The 22,007-nt window shown below is 44.4% G+C and overlaps 1 protein-coding gene and 1 non-coding gene across 2 annotated transcripts in view; both read left to right on the forward strand.

Moving 5' to 3' along the window:
* Positions 1-20,077, forward strand: part of SLC25A43 (solute carrier family 25 member 43) — a 42,618-nt gene extending 22,541 nt beyond the window's left edge. The window contains exons 4-5 of the mRNA XM_040265141.1: positions 17,513-17,647; positions 18,449-20,077. Coding sequence (XP_040121075.1) covers positions 17,513-17,647; positions 18,449-18,649 — 336 coding nt within the window. The 3' untranslated portion in view covers positions 18,650-20,077. The remainder of the gene's footprint in view (positions 1-17,512; positions 17,648-18,448) is intronic.
* Positions 4,272-4,344, forward strand: TRNAE-UUC. Its single transcript has one exon. It is a non-coding gene; the product is annotated as a tRNA-Glu (tRNA).
* Positions 20,078-22,007: the final 1,930 nt, after the last annotated feature.

Below are 22,007 nucleotides of genomic sequence, written 5' to 3' on the forward strand. Positions count from 1 at the left end.
TTGATAAATGAGTTCACTTTTCCTACCCCTCAAACAGCGGTCCTATTGTGATGGATCAAGACATCCATCTTGTGTTTTGCCTCTGTAAAACCACAAATGAGGGTGTTCCAAACCACTTCGGAGGGCATTTGGGGGTAGGAGAATCCAAGTTAACTAAAAGTGCGCTGTCAATAACTATAGATGCTGTCTTCACTGTCACTACCCCCACCCCCAAGGGCATATTTTGTTCCAGAAGCTTTGTGGTTGAACAGCCCCTTTTAGGCGCTTCCCTGGTGACTCAGATAGTGAAAAAAAATCTGCCTGTGATAGGGGAGACCCAGGTTCAACCCCTGGGCTGGCAAGATCTCCTGGAGAAGGAAATGGCTACCCACTCCAGCATTCTTAGGGCTTCCCTGGTAGCTCAGATGGTAAAGAATCTGCCTGCCAATGCAGGAGACCTGGGTTCTATTGCTGGGTGGGGAAGATCCCCTGGATAAGAAAATGGCAACCCACTCCAGTGTTCTTGCCTGGAGAATCGCATGGACAGAGGAACCTGATGGGCTACCATCCACAAGGTCGCAAAGAGTCAGACACAACCGAGCAACTAACACTTTCATTTTCACTTTTCAATTCTTTTTAAATAATACACTTAGCCTGTGTGTACACTCTGGTCCAGCTGGTTTAGTTTCCATAGCATTTCTCCACGTGCCCTACCTCCTACCATCTCTCTACCATTGCTGTACGCCTCCACTCTTCCCTCCTGAAACCTTCTCTCACCTTCTCAAGAGGAAAGAGGTTCCCAGTTCTAAACGCCCATAGCTCCCTCTCTATAGCTTGCAGGCCCATGTCACATGCTTCCTTGTGTCATAATCTTCTGTGTTCATGATTCCTTCCAGACAGCTCCTTGCCTTTGGGACGTGTGTCATACACATCTGTTTGTCCCCAAAGCACATAACCTCATATTGCAGGCATTGATACTTGTTTTAAAGTGAATAAAGTTCGGGGCTGGCTTCTGAGTTCCCACTGCCTTGTTAGTACAGAATTGAACCTTAGCTGCCGTTGGGTGAGCCCCAAGCCTGTGTGCTCATCCCTGCCCTGTGCTGAAGGTAAGAACAGCCTGCCTTTTCCTCCCTGCTGACCTAGGGAAACCTCAGCTTTGTCCCCTGCCTCAAACTGCCTGCAATCCTTGCTCTGATAACGCACTATCTCCTACCCCCGGCCTTACCTCTCGTGTTCTGTGTATCTCAGCTCCAACACCTGTTACCATTTCAAGATAAGTAAATATGCTAAAAGGACAGAGAAAAACAGTCTTGATGGACACCCCCTCTTCACAACAGCCTGCCACCACTTTGTGCTTGATGAATCAGCATCATAGTGTTTGTACTTGCATGTTGATTTCAGTAAACGTGATATGAAGGAACAGATCTAGATCTGGCATAAGGATGGGGACAAAATATGTCTGGAGGAGGTAACCACAGGGAAGTAAATAAATGACAATAATGTGATAATAACTACATTTATTCATCATGTAATGTGGACCAGGCCATGTATCATCCCATTCCATCCTCTTCATCCATCCTATTAAGTATAGTTAGTATCCCTAGTTTCTAGGTGAGGAAGTGAGGCATGAGGCACAGAGAGGGTAAGTTACCTGCCCAGCATTCACTTAGCTACCAAGTGGTTTGGGGGCTAGGAAATCAGGTCTCTCCTTCAGGCCCATGCTTTATCCACCAGGGCTCCAGGGGCTTGTTCCTGCTGCTGCTGCTAAGTCGCTTCAGTTGTGTCCAACTCTGTGCGACCCCATAGACGGCAGCCCACTAGGCTCCGCATCCCTGGGATTCTCCAGGCAAGAACACTGGAGTGGGTTGCCATTGCCTTCTCCAGGGCTTGTTCCTAGATGCTAGGTAATCAGTTAGGGTTTTTTTTTTTTTTTTTTCAGTTCAGGATGACAGAGAATAAAACCTGATCTTGAGATTTGGGAACGCTGGGCCTCAGTTGAAAAAAAAAAAAAAACCAGTAGCACGCAAGCTCAGAAACGGGCACGAGAGTGGCTTTGGCTAAGGAATGGTTAACTCAGTTGGAAGGGGAAAAAAAATCTTTAGAAAACCAGGCTGTTTGGTCGCTGGCAGCCTGACAACGGAAAGCTTGAAGCCTGCAGATTGAAATGAGGAGCGGAGAACATTCAGCAGCCGTGGACCTTTGGCCGCCTCAGACTGGCTATGCTGCTTGGACAGACCGGGAAGAAAGCCCCAGCAGCTTGCCGAGCCCATGGCAGAGCAGGTGCAAAGCCCCAGCATGAGAAAGTGTAGATTATTCTCATCACACCTGCCAGGAAGCACTACATGAGTTTCAGGTGTTCTGCCTAGTTCAGCATTTCTTGGTTCACATAGCATCTAGTCTCAGGAGGACTAGAGTTCTGTTTCCCCAGCACAGCCAACTCGCCCGCTGGTCCAGAAATAAAAACACTGCTGGGTTCTCAACTCTCGGGGTCATGGGAGAGGATGGGAACGTTACCTTGAGTTCACTGCATCTTTAACTCCTTGCCATCATTTTGCTTTGGGGGCTGGGCCCTTTGGGAACTGACAGCTTCTGCCTCGGTCAGTAGAATTGCCTTGGCGTTCTGAGGGGGAAAAAAGGACATTTTTCAGATCCGGGTAGAGGTCTGGACATCCCTCAGGCCAGGTGGCTTTGTTTGAGTATCATCATTAAGGTGTAAGGAAAAGTCTCCCCTTTGTTTTTTCCAAAGGTGTAGAGTGCCCTAAATACTTTAGGGATGGCAGTTGTTGATCATGGAAACAAGACTATTCCCTAGAGGGCAGGCACGGGGCGGGGCAGAGGGGTGGGGGGTGGGCCCGGGGCCACAGGGAGGAGCCTTCCTAATTCCACTCATTGTAAAATCGCTCTGCCCTTTCCTCCTGACTTGCACTGTCTTATTCCTTCCAAGAGATAAAGTCTGGGAATCAAAATGGCCAGCCTCTGCTAAGCAGACTTCTTTGAGTTCTAGCTGGACAATAACAGCAGCTAAAATGGGAGCTCCCCTTCCCCCTGCCTCCAGGGTTGGGGTGAACAGAGACAGGGGAAGGGAGGGGAGTCCCAGGAAAGGCCCACAGCTGTGAGCACTCATCTGTAGGCCCTGCTGTCAGGGGGAGATGCACACTGGGGTTTGTGAATCCCTCTGCTGGCATCAAGCCAGCTTTAGAAATGCAGCACCAGTTTTTACCTCCTTTCCCTCACATAGATGTTATTCATTTGTTTTGGAGATTTGTTTCTTTTTTTTTTGTCGTTTGTTTTTGGCCACGCCATGTGGCATATGGGATCTTAGTTCCCCGACCAGGGATTGAAAGGGATTGAAACCGTGCCTCCTGTATTGGGAGCTTGGAGTCTTAACCATTGGAACACCAGGGAAGTCCCTGTTCATTTGTTAGGGGAGGTGGTTGTTTGTTTTTTAATAATTTACTTACTTGTTTTTGGCTGTGCAGGGTCTTCATTGTTGCATGGGCTTTTTTTCTTTAATTGCAGCTCACAGGCTCTAGAGCACAGACTCAATAGTTGGAGGCGCACAGGCTTAGTTGCCCCGAGGCATGTGGGATCCTCCTGGATCAAACCTGTGTCTCCTGCATTGGTAGACAGATTATTTACCACTGAGCTACCAGGGAAGTTCCCCTGCTCATTTGCTTTTGATAGCTGTGTTTATCTTAAAGCTTTCATTGGCAGACTAGCTCTGTGGTCCAGAGTGTGGGCTTTTGATGCCAGCCCTGCCCTTTACTCTTTGTGTGAACTTGGGTAAACCACATCGCTTCTCTGAACCTCATCTTTCCTCCTCTGTAAAACACGGGGAGAAGCCTAGTGCCTGGTTCATATTCCTGTGGAGAAGACTGAATGGGGTTAATGCAGACACAGAGCCAGACACATGATAAATACTCAGTAAAGCTAAGGTACTATTTTTACTCTTGAAGCATCTCTTCAGAATCTACTCAGGCATCGAAGGCCTGATTAAAGGTACAAAAGCCAGGCCAGGTGTGTTTATGTGTTTCCTATGATCACTATAAACACACAAATGAGCTAACATCACAAGACCTCAAAAGATCTTCCATCTCTATAGATAATGGTGAGAAGGGGTGGTAGTGGAGTGGATCATTCATTTGTTGGGTTAATTTAACAGGTGTTTACCCAGAGGCCACTGGGTGCAGCTACTGCATATGTCTGTGTATTCCCAGCCTGCTGAAAACTGGCATGTGCCAATTCTTTTCCCGCAAGCTTCCTCACTCCCTGTCAAGATGACACTAGGGACACCCCTGATGGTCCAGTGGTTAGGACTTGGTGCTTTCACTGCCAAGGGCCCAGGTTCAATCCCTGGTCAGGAAATTAAGATTCTGCAAGCTGTGGGGTGTGGCCAAAAAAAAACCCACAAAATTTTAGAAGGTAACACTAAAAGTTGGCTCTGCCCTGCACACACTCCCACGGCCACCCTCGGCTGCTCCCGTGCCTGCATCTCAATTGCTTTCAAGTCTGGTCCAGCTGCACTTTTGATTTCCCCACCTCCACCCCCAGCTGGTACGTGGAAACTATTTCTCTTCTCTTCCCAAGAAAAATGCTAGCCTGCTGTCCATTTCCTCGCTGCCCCCATGTCATTGCAGGCTTTCCGAGTAGGTCATTATGGGGGATGGCTTGTAGGCCTGCCAAGCTGGGAGCAGCTGCCTATACCCGCTTGCATGGACATCCCCCCCACCCAAGGAGCCATGGTGTTTCTCAGCTGTATGAGGACAATTTGGGGGGACCTAGCACTGCCAAGAGAAACTTGAGCCGTGTGGCTCACAAGACATAAAGGCCCTTTTACTTTAATACCGCTGGTTTTTTTGGCTTGTTTGACTCCTCGGGATTTTCCAACTGACAGAAGTCTCTTAGCCCAACTGCATTCCACGAATATACATTCTCAGACGGCTTGGAAACTGGATGGTGTGGTCTTCAGGTTGTGCCCTATATTACTGCAGAAGTTAGAAGTTGTTTCCAAATAACAAGTGAAAGGTTATGAGCTCCTGTTGGCTCCAACTAGCAGACTCTTTTCTTCGTTTTTTGTGTATTCTTTCTTTGGTCTCTCCTTTTAAATACTCTTTTTTTAAATGAAGACTTTGGGTTTTTTAGAGCAGTTTTAGGTTTACAGCAAAATGGAGAGGAAGATACAGAGATTTTCTATAGACCCTCTGCTTCCACACATGCACAGCCTCCCCCAGGATCAACATCCCCCGCCAGAGTGGTACACTTGTTACAACTGATGAACCTACCGTGACACAACATAACCACCCAAAGTCCAAAGTTTACCTTAGGGTTCACTCTCAGTGTTGTCCATTCTATGGATTTATTATGCAAATGTGTAATGACGTCTTAAGTATCCTCTGTCTCTTTGTGGCTTGATAACTCATACCTTTCTCAATTTAGTAATGTTTCATTGTCTGATACTGGTTCATTTATCCATTCACACACTGAAGGACATCTTGTTGCTTCTAAGCTTTGGAAATGAAGAATAAAGCTGCTTTAAACAACTATGTGCAGGTTTTTGTGAGGGCATAAATTTTTAACCTCCTTAATGGCACCCCACTCCAGTACTCTTGCCTGGAAAATCCAATGGACAGAGGAGCCTGGTAGGCTGCAGTCCATGGGGTCGCTAGGAGTCAGAGACGACTGAACAACTTCACTTTCACTTTTCACTTTCATGCATTGGAGAAGGAAATGGCAACCCACTCCAGTGTTCTTGCCTGGAGAATCTCAGGGATGGGGGAGCCTGTTGGGCTGCCATCTGTAGGGTCGCACAGAGTTGGACACGACTGAAGCAACTTAGCAGCAGGTAAATACCAATATCTAATCAGCACAATCGCTGGCTCCTACGGTATGAGTATATTTAGCATTGTAAGAAACCACCGACCTGTCTTCCAGAGTGACTGTACCATTGTGCGTGCCCACCAATAATGAATGAGAGTTCCTGTTGTCCCACATCCTCACTAGTATCTGTTGCTCTCCGTGTTCTGGATTGTGGCCATTCTAGTTGATGTGTACTGGTAATTTGGTTGTTTCTTATCGTTGAGTTTTAAGAGTTCTCTCTATGGTCCCTTATCAGATATGACTTTTGCCGATATTTTCTCCTAACCTGTGATTTGTCTTCTTATTGCCTTGATTAATGCTCTTTTACAATTAACATTCTACCTTTTGCCTAGGGAACATTCGCATTTTAAACAAAATCCAAGAGGTACAAATAATGTCCATTAAAAAATTAGTCTTCCCCAATCTTTGTCCCTTGACCCCTCCAGTTCTCTACAGAGAAAACCCTATTTTTTCCAGTTTTTTACCTAGTCATTCCAAAGATTGACTATCCAAAGATATACATAAATATGCATATTTATATTCTTTTTGTTTTTAGAAAATCAGCAGCATGCATATATCTCTTCTACGCTGTTTTCTTTTTTTTTTCACCTAAAATGTATCTTGGAGATGGCACCTTATCAGTCCAGGTTTAACTGCCACATACGTTTAAATGGTGACATAGTGTTCCATAGTATGGCATAATATCTCTTTGATAGACATTCAGATCATTTCCAGTTTGTTGCTCTTATCAACAATGCCACAACAAAAATGCTTGTAACATACATCATTTCCCACATGGGCAAATGTATCTATAGGACAGATTCCTAAAATAAAGATTGTGCTAATCAAGGGAATATGAGTTTACATCTTCACAAGTATTATTTAATTATTTCAGTACTCATGGAAAGAATGAAAAACCTAAAATGTTGCCTCTGGTAGAAGACCTCTGGGGAGTTTATCACAGAAACAGTCAAGCACATTGCTTTGAAATGTTTACCTATCATTTCCATTGACTGCAAATCCGATCCTTCTTTCCTTCAATATGTATTAAGCACATTCTGGGTGCTGAGCATATCGGTAGCCTTTGGGAACAAAACCATAAACAAGATAGATATAGTCACTGCCCTCATGGTATTTAGTCTGTGAGGTATGGGGGGTGGGGAGACATGAAATAATTATACACTGAAAGTGAAAATGTTAGTTGCTCAGTCATGTCTCTTTGCAACCCCATGAACTATAGCTCTCCAGGCGGCTCTGTCTGTTGGATTCTCCAGGCAAGAATACTGGAATGGGTTGCCATTTCCTTCTCCAAGGGATCTTCCTAACTCAGGGATCGGACCCAGGTCTCCCACATTGCAGGCAGATTCTTTACCATCTGAGCCACCAGGGAAGCACTATACACTAACTAGATCATTACAAACTGTATCACATGCCATGAAAGAGAAGTACGGGGTGACCAAAAGTGTTTACTGGGCTCCTGACTTAGGCTGGAGATCTGGGAAGACTTCTCTGCAGAAGTAATGTTTAGGCTCATCGGTGAGAAAGACTTAGCTAGGGAAAGGAAAGCACAGATTTGAAGTCCTAGGGGCAGGAAGGAGTGTGGAGTGGGACCAGCAGCGTGGATTAGAGGAGCAAGAAAGAGCCTTCAAGGTCATTTAGTTTCAGCCTCCTTAACCTGACATGTGAGGAAAGGAAGGTTCAAGGAATTCAAGAACTTGGTCAGGGTGAGGCAAATGGTGGCAGAGCCAGATCTAGGACTCAGCTTTCTCAAGTGGTGTCTGCTGTAGAACACTGCGTGTCCATTCTGGCAGATCTGAACTGACACCACAGGATAGTCGTCTGGGTTTGTATGGAGGGAGGATTTAAGTTCAGGGCCTTGTGGTTAGTAACCTGATATGCTTTGTGTCTCTTTGCTAGTAAGATACAGTTTGGGCAAATGGCAGTCTAGCATTCTAGGCTCCTGGGTTGGTTTAGTCTTCAGTGCACTTGTCTCTTCTCCAATCTTTGGGAGGTTTGGGAGTTTTGTTGTTGTTGTTGTTGCTGTTGTTCTTTGGCTATTTGGGGGAGTTTTTTAGGTTTGGGGGGTTTTCTGTTTTGGCCATGCTGCACAACTTGTGGTATTTTAGTTCCCCAACCAGGGACCGAACCTGAGCTCTTGGAAGTGAAAGCACAGACTCCTAACCACTGGACTGCCAGGGAATTCCCTCTTCTCCAAGCTGAAATACTCTATAGTAATGATAATGGTGGTTACTATTTGTCAAATGCTGTTCTAAGCACTTTACATGTATTTCATTTAATCTTGACAACAATCCTATAAGATAGGCATTATTATTATTATCCCATTTTACAGATGATGAAATTGAGGCTCAGGTAGGTCAAGGCATTTGCTCAAAGTCCCAGGGTTAGTGAGTGGCAAACTGAGGTCTCAATCTAAGCAGTCTGGCCTCAGTGCCCATGTATTCTCACTGCCCAGGCACTTTCACTGTCAGCAGCTGGGGGGTGGGGTCTTAGCCTTAGCTGCTGTGTGCTATGAAGGGCCCACACCAGTGAAACTCAACCTGTCTGCCTATCAGACTCATGTGGGGAGCTTGCCAAAAATGCTGACGTCGAGACCTCACCCCAAGTTAGTTAAATCAGTCTCCAGGGGTGATTCCAATCATTGATGGTTTTGAAAAGCTTCCATATTTAGTCTAATATGTAGCTAAAGGTTGAGAAGCATGGCTATATAGCCATACCATTCTTTCTTTCTTTGGGGATATCTTAATCCGAGCTGCTATAACAGAAATACTATAGATTAGGTGACTTGACAAGCACTTACGTCTCACAGTTCTAGAGACTGGGAAGTCCAAGATCAAGGTGCCAGCAGGTTTGGTATCTGGTGAGAAGCCACTCCCTGGTTTGCAAATAGCCACTTTCTTGCTGTCTTCTCCCATGGTGGAGTGAGAGACATTATTTCTCTTGTGTGTCTCCTTATAAGAGCACTAATCCCATTGATGAGGGCTCCACCCTCATCACCTAATCACCTGCCACCTCCAAATACCATCACAGTAGGGATGAGGGATCCAACATATGAAGTTTGGGGACACACAGACATTCAGTCCAGGGGGCAACCAGCAATATGATTTTGCCTTGGCAACTGGGTGTCTATTTGTTTTTTCTTTTTTAATTAAATAAAGTTTTTATTTTGTATTGGAGTACAGCTGATTAATGATATTGTGATAGTTTCAGGTGCACAGCAAAGGGACTCAGCCATACATGTACATGTATCCATTCCCTCCCAGACTCCTCTCCCATCAAGGCTATCACATAATATTGAACAGACTTCCATATATTATACAATAGGACCTTATTGGTTATCCATTTTCTGGGTATCTGTTTAGTGTAATCCTTGTAGAGGCATTTATTCATACCACACCATGAGCAAACTCATGACTTTGAGCAAACTCCAGGAGATAGTGAAGCCTGGCACACTGTAGTCCATGGGGTCACAAAGAGCCGGACATGACCACTGCCATGAGCCCCAGTCCTAGCATAAAGCATTCATTCAGTGTGTGCTGTGGCACCCACATTCGAGGTTGATATGTGGTAACAGGTTTGCAGAGGGCTGAGGTAGTAATCTAACTGGAAATAGTGTAGCTTAGTGGGGTAGAGCTTCAATCTGACCCAGATTCAAGTTGATGCTTTTTTCAAGCAGTCTGTGATTTTGAAAATTTCTCTATTCTCAGGCTCTATTTTGCCATCCATAAAACTGGGCTAGTAAGATAATACTGCCTATTTCATGAGGCTTCTGTGAGGATTAAATGAACTAGTCCATGTCAAGTGCTCAGTGTAATGCCTGACACCTATAACTCTGTAAATATTGGCCATTATTTTATTTCCTGGCCATACATGTGGCTTATTTGAGCCTGGTCACAGGTAAACAGTTGTATTGGGGAAAGCTACTAGCGACACTGATATTGAGGGGAATTTTGTTTGACATTTGACGAGTGCCTGGTATGTGCAATGAAGGTTATTAAACCCTGAAGAGCTGGGACAGTGAGGACTGCCTAGAGTCTGCTCCCATGAGCTTGCTGGCTACCAGCCCACAGATTGCATCCAGATAACTTATACCAGGTAGCCTGGCCCATGGCAGAGGTCTAACCAGTACCTCAGGGAGCACAAAACAGGAAAACACTGGACATGTTTCAGTTCAAGTCCAACGGGGGACTGCAGGCAGAATTCCATTTCTCAGGGCACCTCAGTCAGTCTTTTTCCCTCTAAAGGCCTTCAACTAATTATATGAGGCCTAGCCACAAACTAAGATCATGGCATCTGGTTCCATCACTTCATGGGAAATAGATGGGGAAACAGTGGAAACAGTGTCAGACTTTATTTTGGGGGGCTCCAAAATCACTGCAGATGGTGATTGCAGCCATAAAATTAAAAGATGCTTACTCCTTGGAAGGAAAGTTATGACCAACCTAGATAGCATATTCAAAAGCAGAGACATTACTTTGCCAACAAAGGTCCGCCTAGTCAAGGCTATGGTTTTTCCAGTAGTCATGTATGGATGTGAGAGTTGGACTGTGAAGAAAGCTGAGTGCCGAAGAATTGATGCTTTTGGCCTGTGGTGTTGGAGAAGACTCTTGAGAGTCCCTTGGACTGCAAGGAGATCCAACCAGTCCATTCTAAAGGAGATCAGTCCTGGGTGTTCTTTGGAAGGAATGATGCTAAAGCTAAAACTCCAGTACTTTGGCCGCCTCATGCAAAGAGTTGACTCATTGGAAAAGACTTTGATGCTGGGAGGGATTGGGGGCAGGAGGAAAACGGGACGACAAGAGGATAAGATGGCTGGATGGCATCACTGACTCAATGGACGTGAGTCTGAGTGAACTCTGGGAGTTGATGATTGACAGGGAGGCCTGGCGTGCTGCAATTCGTGGGGTCACAAAGAGTCAGACACAACTGAGTGACTGAACTGAACTGAACTGAACTACCCACATTATGAAGGGTAATTTGCTTTACTCAAAAGCCTAGTGATTTTTTTTAATTGAAGTATAGTTGGTTTACAATGTTGTGTTAGTTTCAGGTGTACAGCAAAGTGATTCAGTTATATATATATATATATATATATATATATATACACACATATATATTTATATTCTTTTTCAGATTCCTTTTTATTATAGTTTATTACAAAATATTGAGTATAGTTCTCTGGGCTATGCAGTAGGTCTTTGTTGTTTATATTATATACAGTAGTGTGTATATATTAATCGCAAACTCCTAATTTATCAAATTAACAAAGTCTAGTGACTTAAATGTTAATCACATCTACAAAATACCTTTACAGTAATACCCCAACTGGTATTTAACCAAATATCTGGGTACTGACCATGGCCTAGCCAAGCTGACACATGAAACTAACCCATCATGGGGTGATATTGGGAAATGATGCTGGGAAGACAGGTAGGGGCCAAATTGTAGAGTTTTGAATTCTATTAAGTTTTTTTTTGGAAAACACTCCTTCTGGAAGTTTTCCTTTGGAAAATTGGGGATTGGTAAAGGTTTCAAAGCAAAGCAATGACAGTATCTGATGAGTTTTGAGTGGTATACACGAGGGGTGAAGAGAACGTAAGGGTAACTCCAATTTGGGGCCTGAGCAAAGAGGTCAGGTTTTTATTAGACTTTTAAGTGGAGAGATGTCAAGTAGATAGTTGGTTATATGATCCTCTGGCTCAAAGGAGAGAGGGGGCCAGAGGAGAACAGGAAGAAAGCCAGTGCAGTTGAAGTGTAGTGGCACAAGATGAAACTGAAAATATGTACTGGGGCAGGTCACACAGGGCCTGAGCCTTCATGTCATGTGTTCAGCCAGCTCCTACCAGCTCAAGAGAGCTGATTATTAAATTGCAGCAGATTTGGGTGCTGGTTGACCTCACAGTTGGTAGCCTGCAATCTGCCATGGTAGGAGTATTTACAACATTGAAATGAAGAAATGCTACAACTCAGGGCTTCTTCCACCCACAGAACCAGTTGTTAAATATTTACTACAATATTACCACTACAGCTTACAGACAGCAGTGAAAAATTTATATTTATTCTCAGTGGCTTTAATAAAGTCATTAAAATATTTTAAGCCGGTGAGTAAAAAGATTTTATTTTTTTTAAGCACTCTGGCTGCTCTATAGAGACAGAAGGCAAGAAGTCACAAACTTTTTCTGTCCCAAAGAGACTACTAAGGATGCTGCTGCAATGGTCCATGTGAACACTGAAGGTGGAGTGAAGGAAAGACATCTGAAAGATTGTTAGGGTCCCAAGATTGACCACAGATGGCCCCTGATTCATCACAAATTGACTATAACTGAACCTGTTATATAATTCATGTAACTTGGTTAGTGCTTTTTGTTTTAGTGGTGGTAGGGGACCCCAGTGGAGAAGGCAGTGGCACCCCACTCCAGAACTCTTGCCTGGAAAATCCCATGGACAGAGGAGCCTGGTAGGCTGCAGTCCATGAGGTTGCAAAGAGTTGGACACGACTGAGCGACTTCACTTTCACTTTTCACTTTCATGCATTGGAGAAGGAAATGGCAACCCACTCCAGTGTTCTTGCCTAGAGAATCCCAGGGACAGGGGAGCCTGGTGGGCTGCTGTCTATGGGGTCACACAGAGTCGGACACGACTGAAGTGACTTAGCAGCAGCAGCAGCAGCAGCAGCAACAGCAGGGGACCTCAGGTTGCAAAATTATTACCTTGACTCATAACTGGGGGCTTTTTGCTATTTTACTGGAAACCAGCAGAAGATAAATCAATAATATTATCTCATAACAGAATAAGACAGTTAATTTCCTGCATGAGCACAATCTCCTCTTTTTAATATTTCAATCTTTCAGTAGCAGGAGGTGCTTCAAACCTTGCAATTAGGCTGATTCTTTCTAAGGGAAAGGAGGCTTAATATCTCTTTAACGGCAGTTCTTTCTCAATGGGATAGGAGGGAAAAGAGGACATGTTGGAACAGTGCTAAGATGAACACTTTAAAGACATCCGCCAAAGACCCCTGACCATTTTTGGTTCCTGTAACTAGGCTGGAGACTCAGCTTGTTCATTTCACATTCCTTTTCTCATACTCTGTCTGTGCTTGGTTGTTATTATACCTCAAGGGGAAGGCCTAACCCCAAAGTTCACTCTTTGCCTTGAAGGAGAACAGAAATCCCTTTCCTACAGAGCTGAAATTCTAGTTGGGGGTAGGAGCAACCAATAACGAAAATAAGTAATTATACCAACTATGAAAGAGCAAGGAAAGGAGATAGGCCTGGCCATGATCAGTTCAGCAGGGTAATGGAGACAGATGCTAAACTGAGTGGGTAGAGTGGGGAGGTGGAAAGAGAGGAAGTGGAGTCAGCCAGAGTAGACAGCTATTTCAAGAAGTGCAGATGGAAAAGGAGAGACATGTCCATCCACAGCTAGATGGATAAGCAAATTATGATATGTCCGCACAATGGAATCTGACTCAGCAGTAAAAAAACAAAAAAACTATTGATGAAAACAACATGGATGACTCAAAGGTGTCATGCTGAGTGAAAGAAGCCCATCTCAAAACAGTTACAAGCTCTATGTTTCCATTTATATGACAGTCTCAGGGAGCAAAACTATAGGAACAGAACAGATCAGTGGTTGCCCTGGGTTAGGGTGGGGGTGACTGTGATTATAAAGGAGCAGGAAAATTCTGGGGGCTAGTGGAGCAGTTCTATGTCCTGATTACAGGGGTGGTCACACAGATCTATACATGTGCATGCATGTATCCTCAGTCCTCAGTCGTGTCTGACTCTTGCAACCCCATGGACTGTAGCCTGCCAGGCTCCTCTCTCCATGGAATTTACCAGGCAAGCATACTGGAGTGGGTTGCCATTTCCTCCTTCAGGGGATCTGACTCAGGGATTGAACCTGCACTGACATGCGGATTCTTTATCACTGAGCCACCAGGGAAGCCCATCTATACATGTGTCTATACTCATGTAACTAACTACACCCAAACAAGGTAATTTTACTGTATGTTACTTGGGGAACACAAGATTGGGCAGAGTCTAAAAGACAAAGCTTGGAGGAAGGAGTCGTCTTTTCATATGGGAGGGACTTGAGTTTATTCATTTACTAAGGGAGGAAATCAGGTCTCTTGGGAAAGGTGGCCAAGAGGAATTCAAAGGTGTGAGATCCAGGGCACCAGTGGGAAGGAAAAATGATCTGTTTTCCCCACAAACTGTGCGGCACAACACAAACTAAGTCTGGGATGGAGGACACAGTGTGGTGTGCAGGGCATTGTGTTTGGTGAGGTTGGGAAGAGCCCCTGGGAGGAATGGGAAACGATGCTTTCAGAGCTCGCCCTGCAGTATGATGGTCCAGCAGAGGCTAGAGACCTCAAAGCTTCAGTGGTGCTGACCTGTCCCTTTGTGGATTCGTGTTCAGCAGCTTGGTGCAGAGAAGAGGTTGGTGGGGAAGGGGAATGGAGATCAGCTGAAGGACGAAGGGCAAGGATTTTAAGATGAGGAACAAAAAGAAGGGCTGGGAAGACAAGAAAAGGAGGACCATGAAGCCAACAGGGAACTAATGTCATGGGAGACAAGGGAGAGGACATGTGACTAGATCAGTCAGTGATCCAAATGGTTATGGTTAATAGGCATCAGGGAGCGGGGGAGCTGGATGGATGAGGACACTGGTCCAAGCAGTTCTGAAGTGGAGACAGAGGACTCATATGTCAGGTTAGGGGTTTGACTGATATTTAGAATACTTTCTACAGAATAGTCACAGCAGGACTTCCCCAGTGGTTCAGATGGTAAATAATCTGCCTGCAGTGCATGAGACACATGTTCAATCCCTGGGTTAGGAAGATCCCCTGGAAAAGGAAATGGCAACGCACTCCAGTATTTTTGCCTGGAGAATTCCATGGACAGAGGAGCCCAGCGGGCTACAGTCCATAAGGTTGTAGAGAGTCTGACACGACTGAGCAACTAACACTTTCACTTTCAGCTCATATTTATTGATCCTTGCCATGTGCCTGACACCAGTACTTTGCATGCACATCTCATTCATTCTCACAGCACATACTATTCCTGTTTTCTAAATAAGGAAACCGAGGCGCAAAAAGATTAGATGAGTTACCCAGGGTCACATAACCAGTAAGTAGAGCAGCGATGGAATAGAACCCAACCTGTTTGACTCCAGGGTTTATGTTTCTCTGACTCATATACTCTATTGCTTCTCCCACATGGAAAAGCTTGATTGCATCATAATAAAATGCTATATTGACCTCAACTAGACATCTCAGAAATGAACCAAAGTAGGTGCATTGCTTGATGTAAATGTGTCAGCATTTCTGAAAGCCAGCTATAAGGGGCTGTCCCTCTCACACTGGATCAGTTCAGTTCAGTTCAGTCACTCAGTCGTGTCCACTCTTTGCAATCCCATGAATCGCAGCACGCCAGGCCTCCCTGTCCATCACCAACTCCCGGAGTTCACTCAGACTCACGCCCATCGAGTCAGTGATGCCATCCAGCCATCTCATCCTCTGTCGCCCCCTTCTCCTCCTGCCCCCAATCCCTCCCAGCATCAGAGTCCTTTCCAATGAGTCAACTCTTCGCATGAGGTGGCCAAAGTATTGGAGTTTCAGCTTTAGCATCATTCCTTCCAAAGAAATCCCAGGGCTGATCTCCTTCAGTATGGACTGGTTGGATCTCCTTGCAGTCCAAGGGACTCTCAAGAGTCTTCTCCAACTCCACAGTTCAAAAGCATCAATTCTTCGGCACTCAGCCTTCTTCACAGTCCAACTCTCACATCCATACATGACTACTGGAAAAACCATAGCCTTGACTAGACAGACCTTAGTCGGCAAAGTAATGTCTCTGCTTTTGAATATGCTATCTAGGTTGGTCATAACTTTTCTTCTAGGAGTAAGCGTCTTTTAATTTCATGGCTGCAGTCACCATCTGAAGTGATGTTGGAGCCCAAAAAACTAAAGTCTGACCCTGTTTCCACTGTTTCCCCATCTATTTGCCATGAAGTGATGGGACCAGATGCCATGATCTTCGTTTTCTGAACGTTGAGCTTTAAGCCAACTTTTTCACTCTCCTCTTTCACTTTCATCAAGAGGCTTTTTAGTTCCTCTTCACCTTCTGCCATAAGGGGGGTGTCATCTGCATATCTGAGGTTATTGGTATTTCTCCTGGCAATGTTGATTCCAGCTTGTGCTTCCTCCAGCCCAACGTTTCTCATGATGTACTCTGCATAGAAGTTAAATAAGCAGGGTGACAATATACAGCCTTGACATACTCCTTTTCCTATTTGGAACCAGTCTGTTGTTCCATGTCCAGTTCTAACAGTTGCTTCCTGACCTGCATATAGGTTCTCAAAAGGCAGGTCGGGGGGTCTGGTATTCCCATCTCTTTCAGAATTTTCCACAGTTTATTGTGATCCATACAGTCAAAGGCTTTGGCATAGTCATTAAAGCAGAAATAGATGTTTTTCTAGAACTCTTGCTTTTTCCATGATCCAGCGGATGTTGGCAATTTGATGCCTTTTCTAAAACCAGCTTGAACATGTGGAAGTTCACGGTTCACATATTGCTGAAGACTGGCTTGGAGAATTTTGAGCATTACTTTACTAGCATGTGAGATGAGTGCAATTGTGTGGTAGTTTGAGCATTGACACACTGGATGAGTGGTGTCAATTCTGCCTGTAGATGATATATTGAAAAGTTCTTTCATTTGATCATAATAATTATTTTGTTAAAGGACAAAAAATTACTTTCAGAGATGGGGCATTTTGGTGGTCAGCCAGAATGATACTGGGAGTGGTGATGAAATCCATTGGGTAACCAAAGGAGTGGGTGGTCAAAGGGGTGTCAAGGTGAGGATCACTGATGCCTATGTCTAGAAATAAGGTATAAGATGGAATGACTATAGATGCTAAAGTTCCCTATGATGGTGGTGAGTGTGGAAGAGGGGGAGCTACTAGGTGTCACAGGCCTCAGCGAGTGTAGAAGAGTGGCCAGGAGGCCAGTAACTGAAAACAGCAACAAGTGTGGTTTAGTGCCACCAGCCCCAGCTGAGAGCTTTTGACATGAGAGTGGCCAGGGTCTGAGAACAGAAAGCGGGAGCTGGAAGAATGCCCTTCCCTCTGCTGCCCATTCCAGGACATCTGTGAGGTGGGGAAATGAGCAGCCCCCACTTGAGGGCTTCACAGAGGAGGGATCATTTAAGACAGGAAACAGAAGGCACTTAAAAAAGATTAAAGTCTCTGTTATAACGTGTTTAATGTAAAAGTATCCTTGGCAGCTTGCAGCTGTTTGTGAGTATAGTATGTGTTAAATCCTTATAGCTAATAAAGAAGACAAATGAAAATGAAAAAAAAAAAAAAGATTAAAGGCCTGAGAGGTGTCTACCATGTCCAGAGGGTATAGATTGAGAGGCAGTGGTAAGTGTGAAGTGGAGTCTGTCCAGAATAGCTGCTTCCTTCCAAGAACAATAGCCCCAAACATGTGAATAGGGTGTCATGGCTTTCCTGCCCACTAATACTCATTGAGTCCTGTGGCGGCCATTCTTCCTCATCATCTTGGCCAAGACATTGAATCTTGAGACCTTGGCTGCTTGACAAAACCATTATTTCCTGGTGACTAAATCACTTCATCCCATCTTCTCTTTCCTACTAGGCTCAGAGCCCCTACCTTCCCCATGGTGGAGGGGTGGATGTCCGTTTCTCAGGAGCAGTGGACTGCTTCCGGCAAATAGTAAAAGCCCAAGGGGTCCTGGGGCTCTGGAATGGACTGGCAGCCAACCTACTGAAGGTGAGAGGAGTGGTCCATCTCCCGCTTGTCCGCCTCTGCTGTCCCTCTGTAGTTTGCCTGCAAACACCTCCTCTAGCACAGAGCCTGTGAGCACAGGCTGGCTGTCGGCCCTGAAGAGTGGGTACCCTGTGCAGTGTTGGGACATCCGATACCCCATCCCAGAGGAGCTAAGCATTTAGTGTCAAGGTTCCCAAACGGGAGGTTCATAGACTCCTAAAAGGACTGTAACCCCCTATCCTAAAATTGTATGAAATAATGTGTCCATATGGTTGTATGTGCATCTCTCTGAGGAAAGGATCCAGAACTTTTATCATTTTCCAAAAGAACTTCATGACTTTAAAAAAAAAAAGGTTAAGAACTGTGGACTAACCTTGCACTAGTTGGCACAGAAATGATTCCAATCAAGACAAGATTATCTTAGGAATTGCCCAGCTGTCCAGTGGTTAGGACTGAGCATTTTCACTACTGAGTTCAGTCCTTGGTCAGGGAACTAAGATCCCACAAACCATGCATGGCATGGCCAAAAAAAGGCAAGTGTATGTTGACAGGCAGTGTTAGATTGTCTACATGCATATCAACCCACACCCAGGCTTCCCCAGAGCAGGCCCTTCATTGGCTCTGCCACTCCTCTCCCCAACCCTCACTGGGCCGGCTTGCATTTTTCCATCTTCCCCGATTCCAAAAAGAATGACCATGTTGTATTGTCCACAGCCTTTATCTCAGTTTACCCTGATCGAAGTTGATTGCAGATGCATTGCTGTTTTAAGATTTTCACATGATTTTCATTTTCTTTCTCTACAGATAGTTCCATATTTTGGAGTTATGTTTGGCACCTTTGAGTTCTGCAAGAGAATCTGTCTTTACCAAAATGGTTACATCATGTCTCCTCTGAGCTATAAATTGACCCCAGGGGTGGATCAGAGTTTGAAGCCCCAGGAGTTACGGGAATTAAATAAGTTCTTCAAAACTGGACAACTAAAGTCTAAAAAACCAACTCTTTAAAACTGAATGGAACTAGAGGTGCATTGATTGAAGGCGTGTTGCAATCAGAGAGGAATGTAGCCTCAGAACTGTGCACGTGTGGAGTAACAAGAGGGTGCTCCTGTCTGCTGCTCTTGGAAATGAGAAGATTCAGCCACACCTGAGCTCCAGAGCAATGGCCCTGTGAACACCTGCACCACCGTGATTTTATAACAAAACCTAGCAGTAATAAAATGTACAGTTTACACTGTGGATATAAATAGGCAATGTCAGTCAGTCAGTTCAGTCACTCAGTCATATCCAACTCTGCGACCCCATGGACTGCAACACGCCAGGCTTCCCTGTCCATTACCAACTCCCAGAGCTTGCTCAAACTCCTGGCCATCAAGTCGGTGATGCCATCCAACCATCTCATCCTCTGTCGTCCCCTTCTCCTCTCGCCTTCAATCTTTCCCAGCATCAGGGTCTTTCCCAATGAGTCAGTTCTTCAAATCAGGTGGCCAAAGTATTGGAGCTTCAGCTTCAACATCAGTCCTTCCAATTAATATTCAGGATTCATTCTCTTTAGGATTGACTGGTTTGATCTCCTTGCAGTCCAAGGGACTCTCAAGACTCTTCTCCAACACCACAGTTCAAAACCATCAAATAGTTCAAAAGCATCAAATAGGCAGTGTACACAACACCAAAGAAAGGGCCTGGCCATGACCCCTCAGAGCAACGTGCTGTTGAAGTAACTGGGCAGACAGCATGCTGGAGCTCCACGACAGGCTCACAGCTTACACTAACCCATGGCAGCCTAGTTTCACCCAGATTCACTTGAGACTTCCCAATCCAGTCATTCTAGAACTCACAATCCTGGCTGACTTTGGAGTGCACACACCATGATATAAATTATGCCTTACCAGAAACTAAATGAAAAACATTTAACATTTAAAAGTTACCACCATCATAGTAGATCCAGCCTTCTTTATTTAAATTTGAAGCCTTCTTGTGTTTCTAGAAGGTAGTTTATAGCATGACTGCTTTGTTATGCCCCGGAAGACCTTTCAGTTAGTCATGTATAGTCCAAATGGCCTGAATTCTCTGCCTTTTTAACTTGCTTTGCAAGCCTACCCAGAAAATAAATTATTTAGTCAACTTATTCTCACAGCATGTCCCAGTTGCCTAGAGAGGATCAAATAGAACATTTGACACGCACACAGACCCACAATGTAACTAAAAAAGCACTTTGGGCTAATCATGTCTACTAGATTTTTTTAAATCAAATTTTGGGTTTATTCTACCTTGGGGATTCTATGTCAAGTTTATGTAATTGTACCTTTTAAATAGCCTATCTATGCATTAAAAAGCAATATCTAATATTAAGTTGTTAATTTATACACAAATAGAAAGAGACTTTCAGTATGTTGGAAGTATTTTTCCCTATTAAATTTATTTTCCAAAGAAAAATGATGTGTTGGTCATTTATTACTAATTTGAGTTAGAAAACTATTGCCAAAATCTTTAAGCTCTCAGAAACTTGTCCTATTGGAATATATCAAAATAACTCATTTTTTCAGCCACTGGGGCAGACTGTGTTTTATGGAAAAGAGAAGTTAATACACACAAGAAAATCTCATCTGTAGCCCAATCAGTTACTGTTTCAGTTCAGTTCAGTCACTCAGTCGTGTCTGACTCAGTCAATTGCAACCCCATGGATTGCAGCACTCCAGGCTTCCCTATCCATCACCAACTCCCAGAGCTTGCTCAAACTCATGTCCATCGAGTCAGTGATGCCATCCAACCATCTCATCCTCCGTCATCCCCTTCTTCTTCTGCCTTCAATCTTTCCCAGCATCAAGGTCTTTTCCAAGAAATCAGTTCTTTGCATCAGGTGAGTTTAGGGGTGACAAGTGAGTTTAACAGATTCTTAACCCAGAGTGAATAGTTCATGTTAGTCACTCTTGATTTTCCTTGAGATGAACAACTTTTTAAAAAATTCTGAAAGCTGTAAAAAAATATTTTTAAAACTCTAGTACTGTTCCTAAAACAAATTTCCAACTTCTTGTATTTTCCCAGAGGTATGAAGGAAGTGTTCTGCTCTTCTGCTTTATGGTTTGCAATGGGCACCACCAAACTGGGCTAAGTACTTTGGGAGGATTATAAAGATATGTGATGCAATATTGAGCCAGGAGTAACTTCTAGTCTTCAGGAACAAAACATACCTACACGTATGAAATGACTATAATTACAAAGCAAATACAAGCAAGGGCATGATAATATAGCAGCAACCATTAACAAGATTACCAAGGGGCTCCATAATTGATTCACTTAGTGAATCAGTGATTTAAAGTATAATTGAAAAAAAGAAGTCTTTTTTAATATGGTGGTGGTGGTTTAGTCACTAAGTTGTGTCTGACTCTGCGACCCCATGGACTGTAGCCCGCCAGGCTCCTGTGTCCATGTGATTTTCCAGGCAAGAATACTGGAGTGGGTTGCCATTTCCTTCTCCAGGGGATCTTCCCGACCCAGGGATCTAACCCAAGTCTCCTGCAATATTTATTTATTTGGCTGCTCCAGGTCTTAGTTGTGGTACGTGGGATCTTTGATCTTTGTTGCAGCATATGGCATCTTTAGTTGCTGCATGCAAATGCTTAGTTGCAGCATGTGGGATCTAGTTCCCTGACCAGGGATCAAACCTGAGCCCCCTGCATTGGGAGCTCAGAGTCTTAGCCACTAGACCACCAGGGAAGTCCTGGGAAGGAATGAGTCTTACATTACATTTTGAAGGAAGTAAAAGGATACTAGTTGGTGAAGAATAAGTTGAGGGGAGAATATGTTGCAGGCTGAAGGTAGCGCATGTGGTATCACAGAGGTGGAAGGAAGCAAAAGGTATCTGCAAAAGAGTGTGAAGACTGGCTTCGTGCATTCATTCAATGACAGCTTGCACTCTGGGCATCATGGTACACCAGGCAGCTCAGGTCCTTGCCCATGTTCTAGTGAGGGGGGCAGTCAAAAAACTAATCAACAAGTGAGGTATAGATTCTAATATTATGAGGGGGATAAACAGGGTGCTTTATTAGAGAATTACATGGGAGGTAAGGGAAGTATTTTTAATCAAGCACCCAGAGAAAGCCACTATGAGAGGTGATATTTGAAACGAGACCTGAAAAATAAAAATGAGTCAACCACATAAGCAACTAGGGAGAAGAGCATTCTTGGCAGGCAGAACGGAAGGTGCAACAGTGGTACTGGTAGTGGGAAAGGCTGGATGAACGACAAAGAAGTAAGCACAGCCAGTGTGGTGAGTGAGAACAGATGAGATGTGGTTGGACAGAGGTCCAGGTCATATGTGGCCACTTGGGCCATAGTAAAATGTTTAATTCTAAAATAAATGAGT

Source organism: Oryx dammah, unplaced genomic scaffold (genome assembly GCF_014754425.2).
Source record: "Oryx dammah isolate SB20612 unplaced genomic scaffold, SCBI_Odam_1.1 HiC_scaffold_23, whole genome shotgun sequence".
NCBI lineage: Eukaryota > Metazoa > Chordata > Mammalia > Artiodactyla > Bovidae > Oryx > Oryx dammah.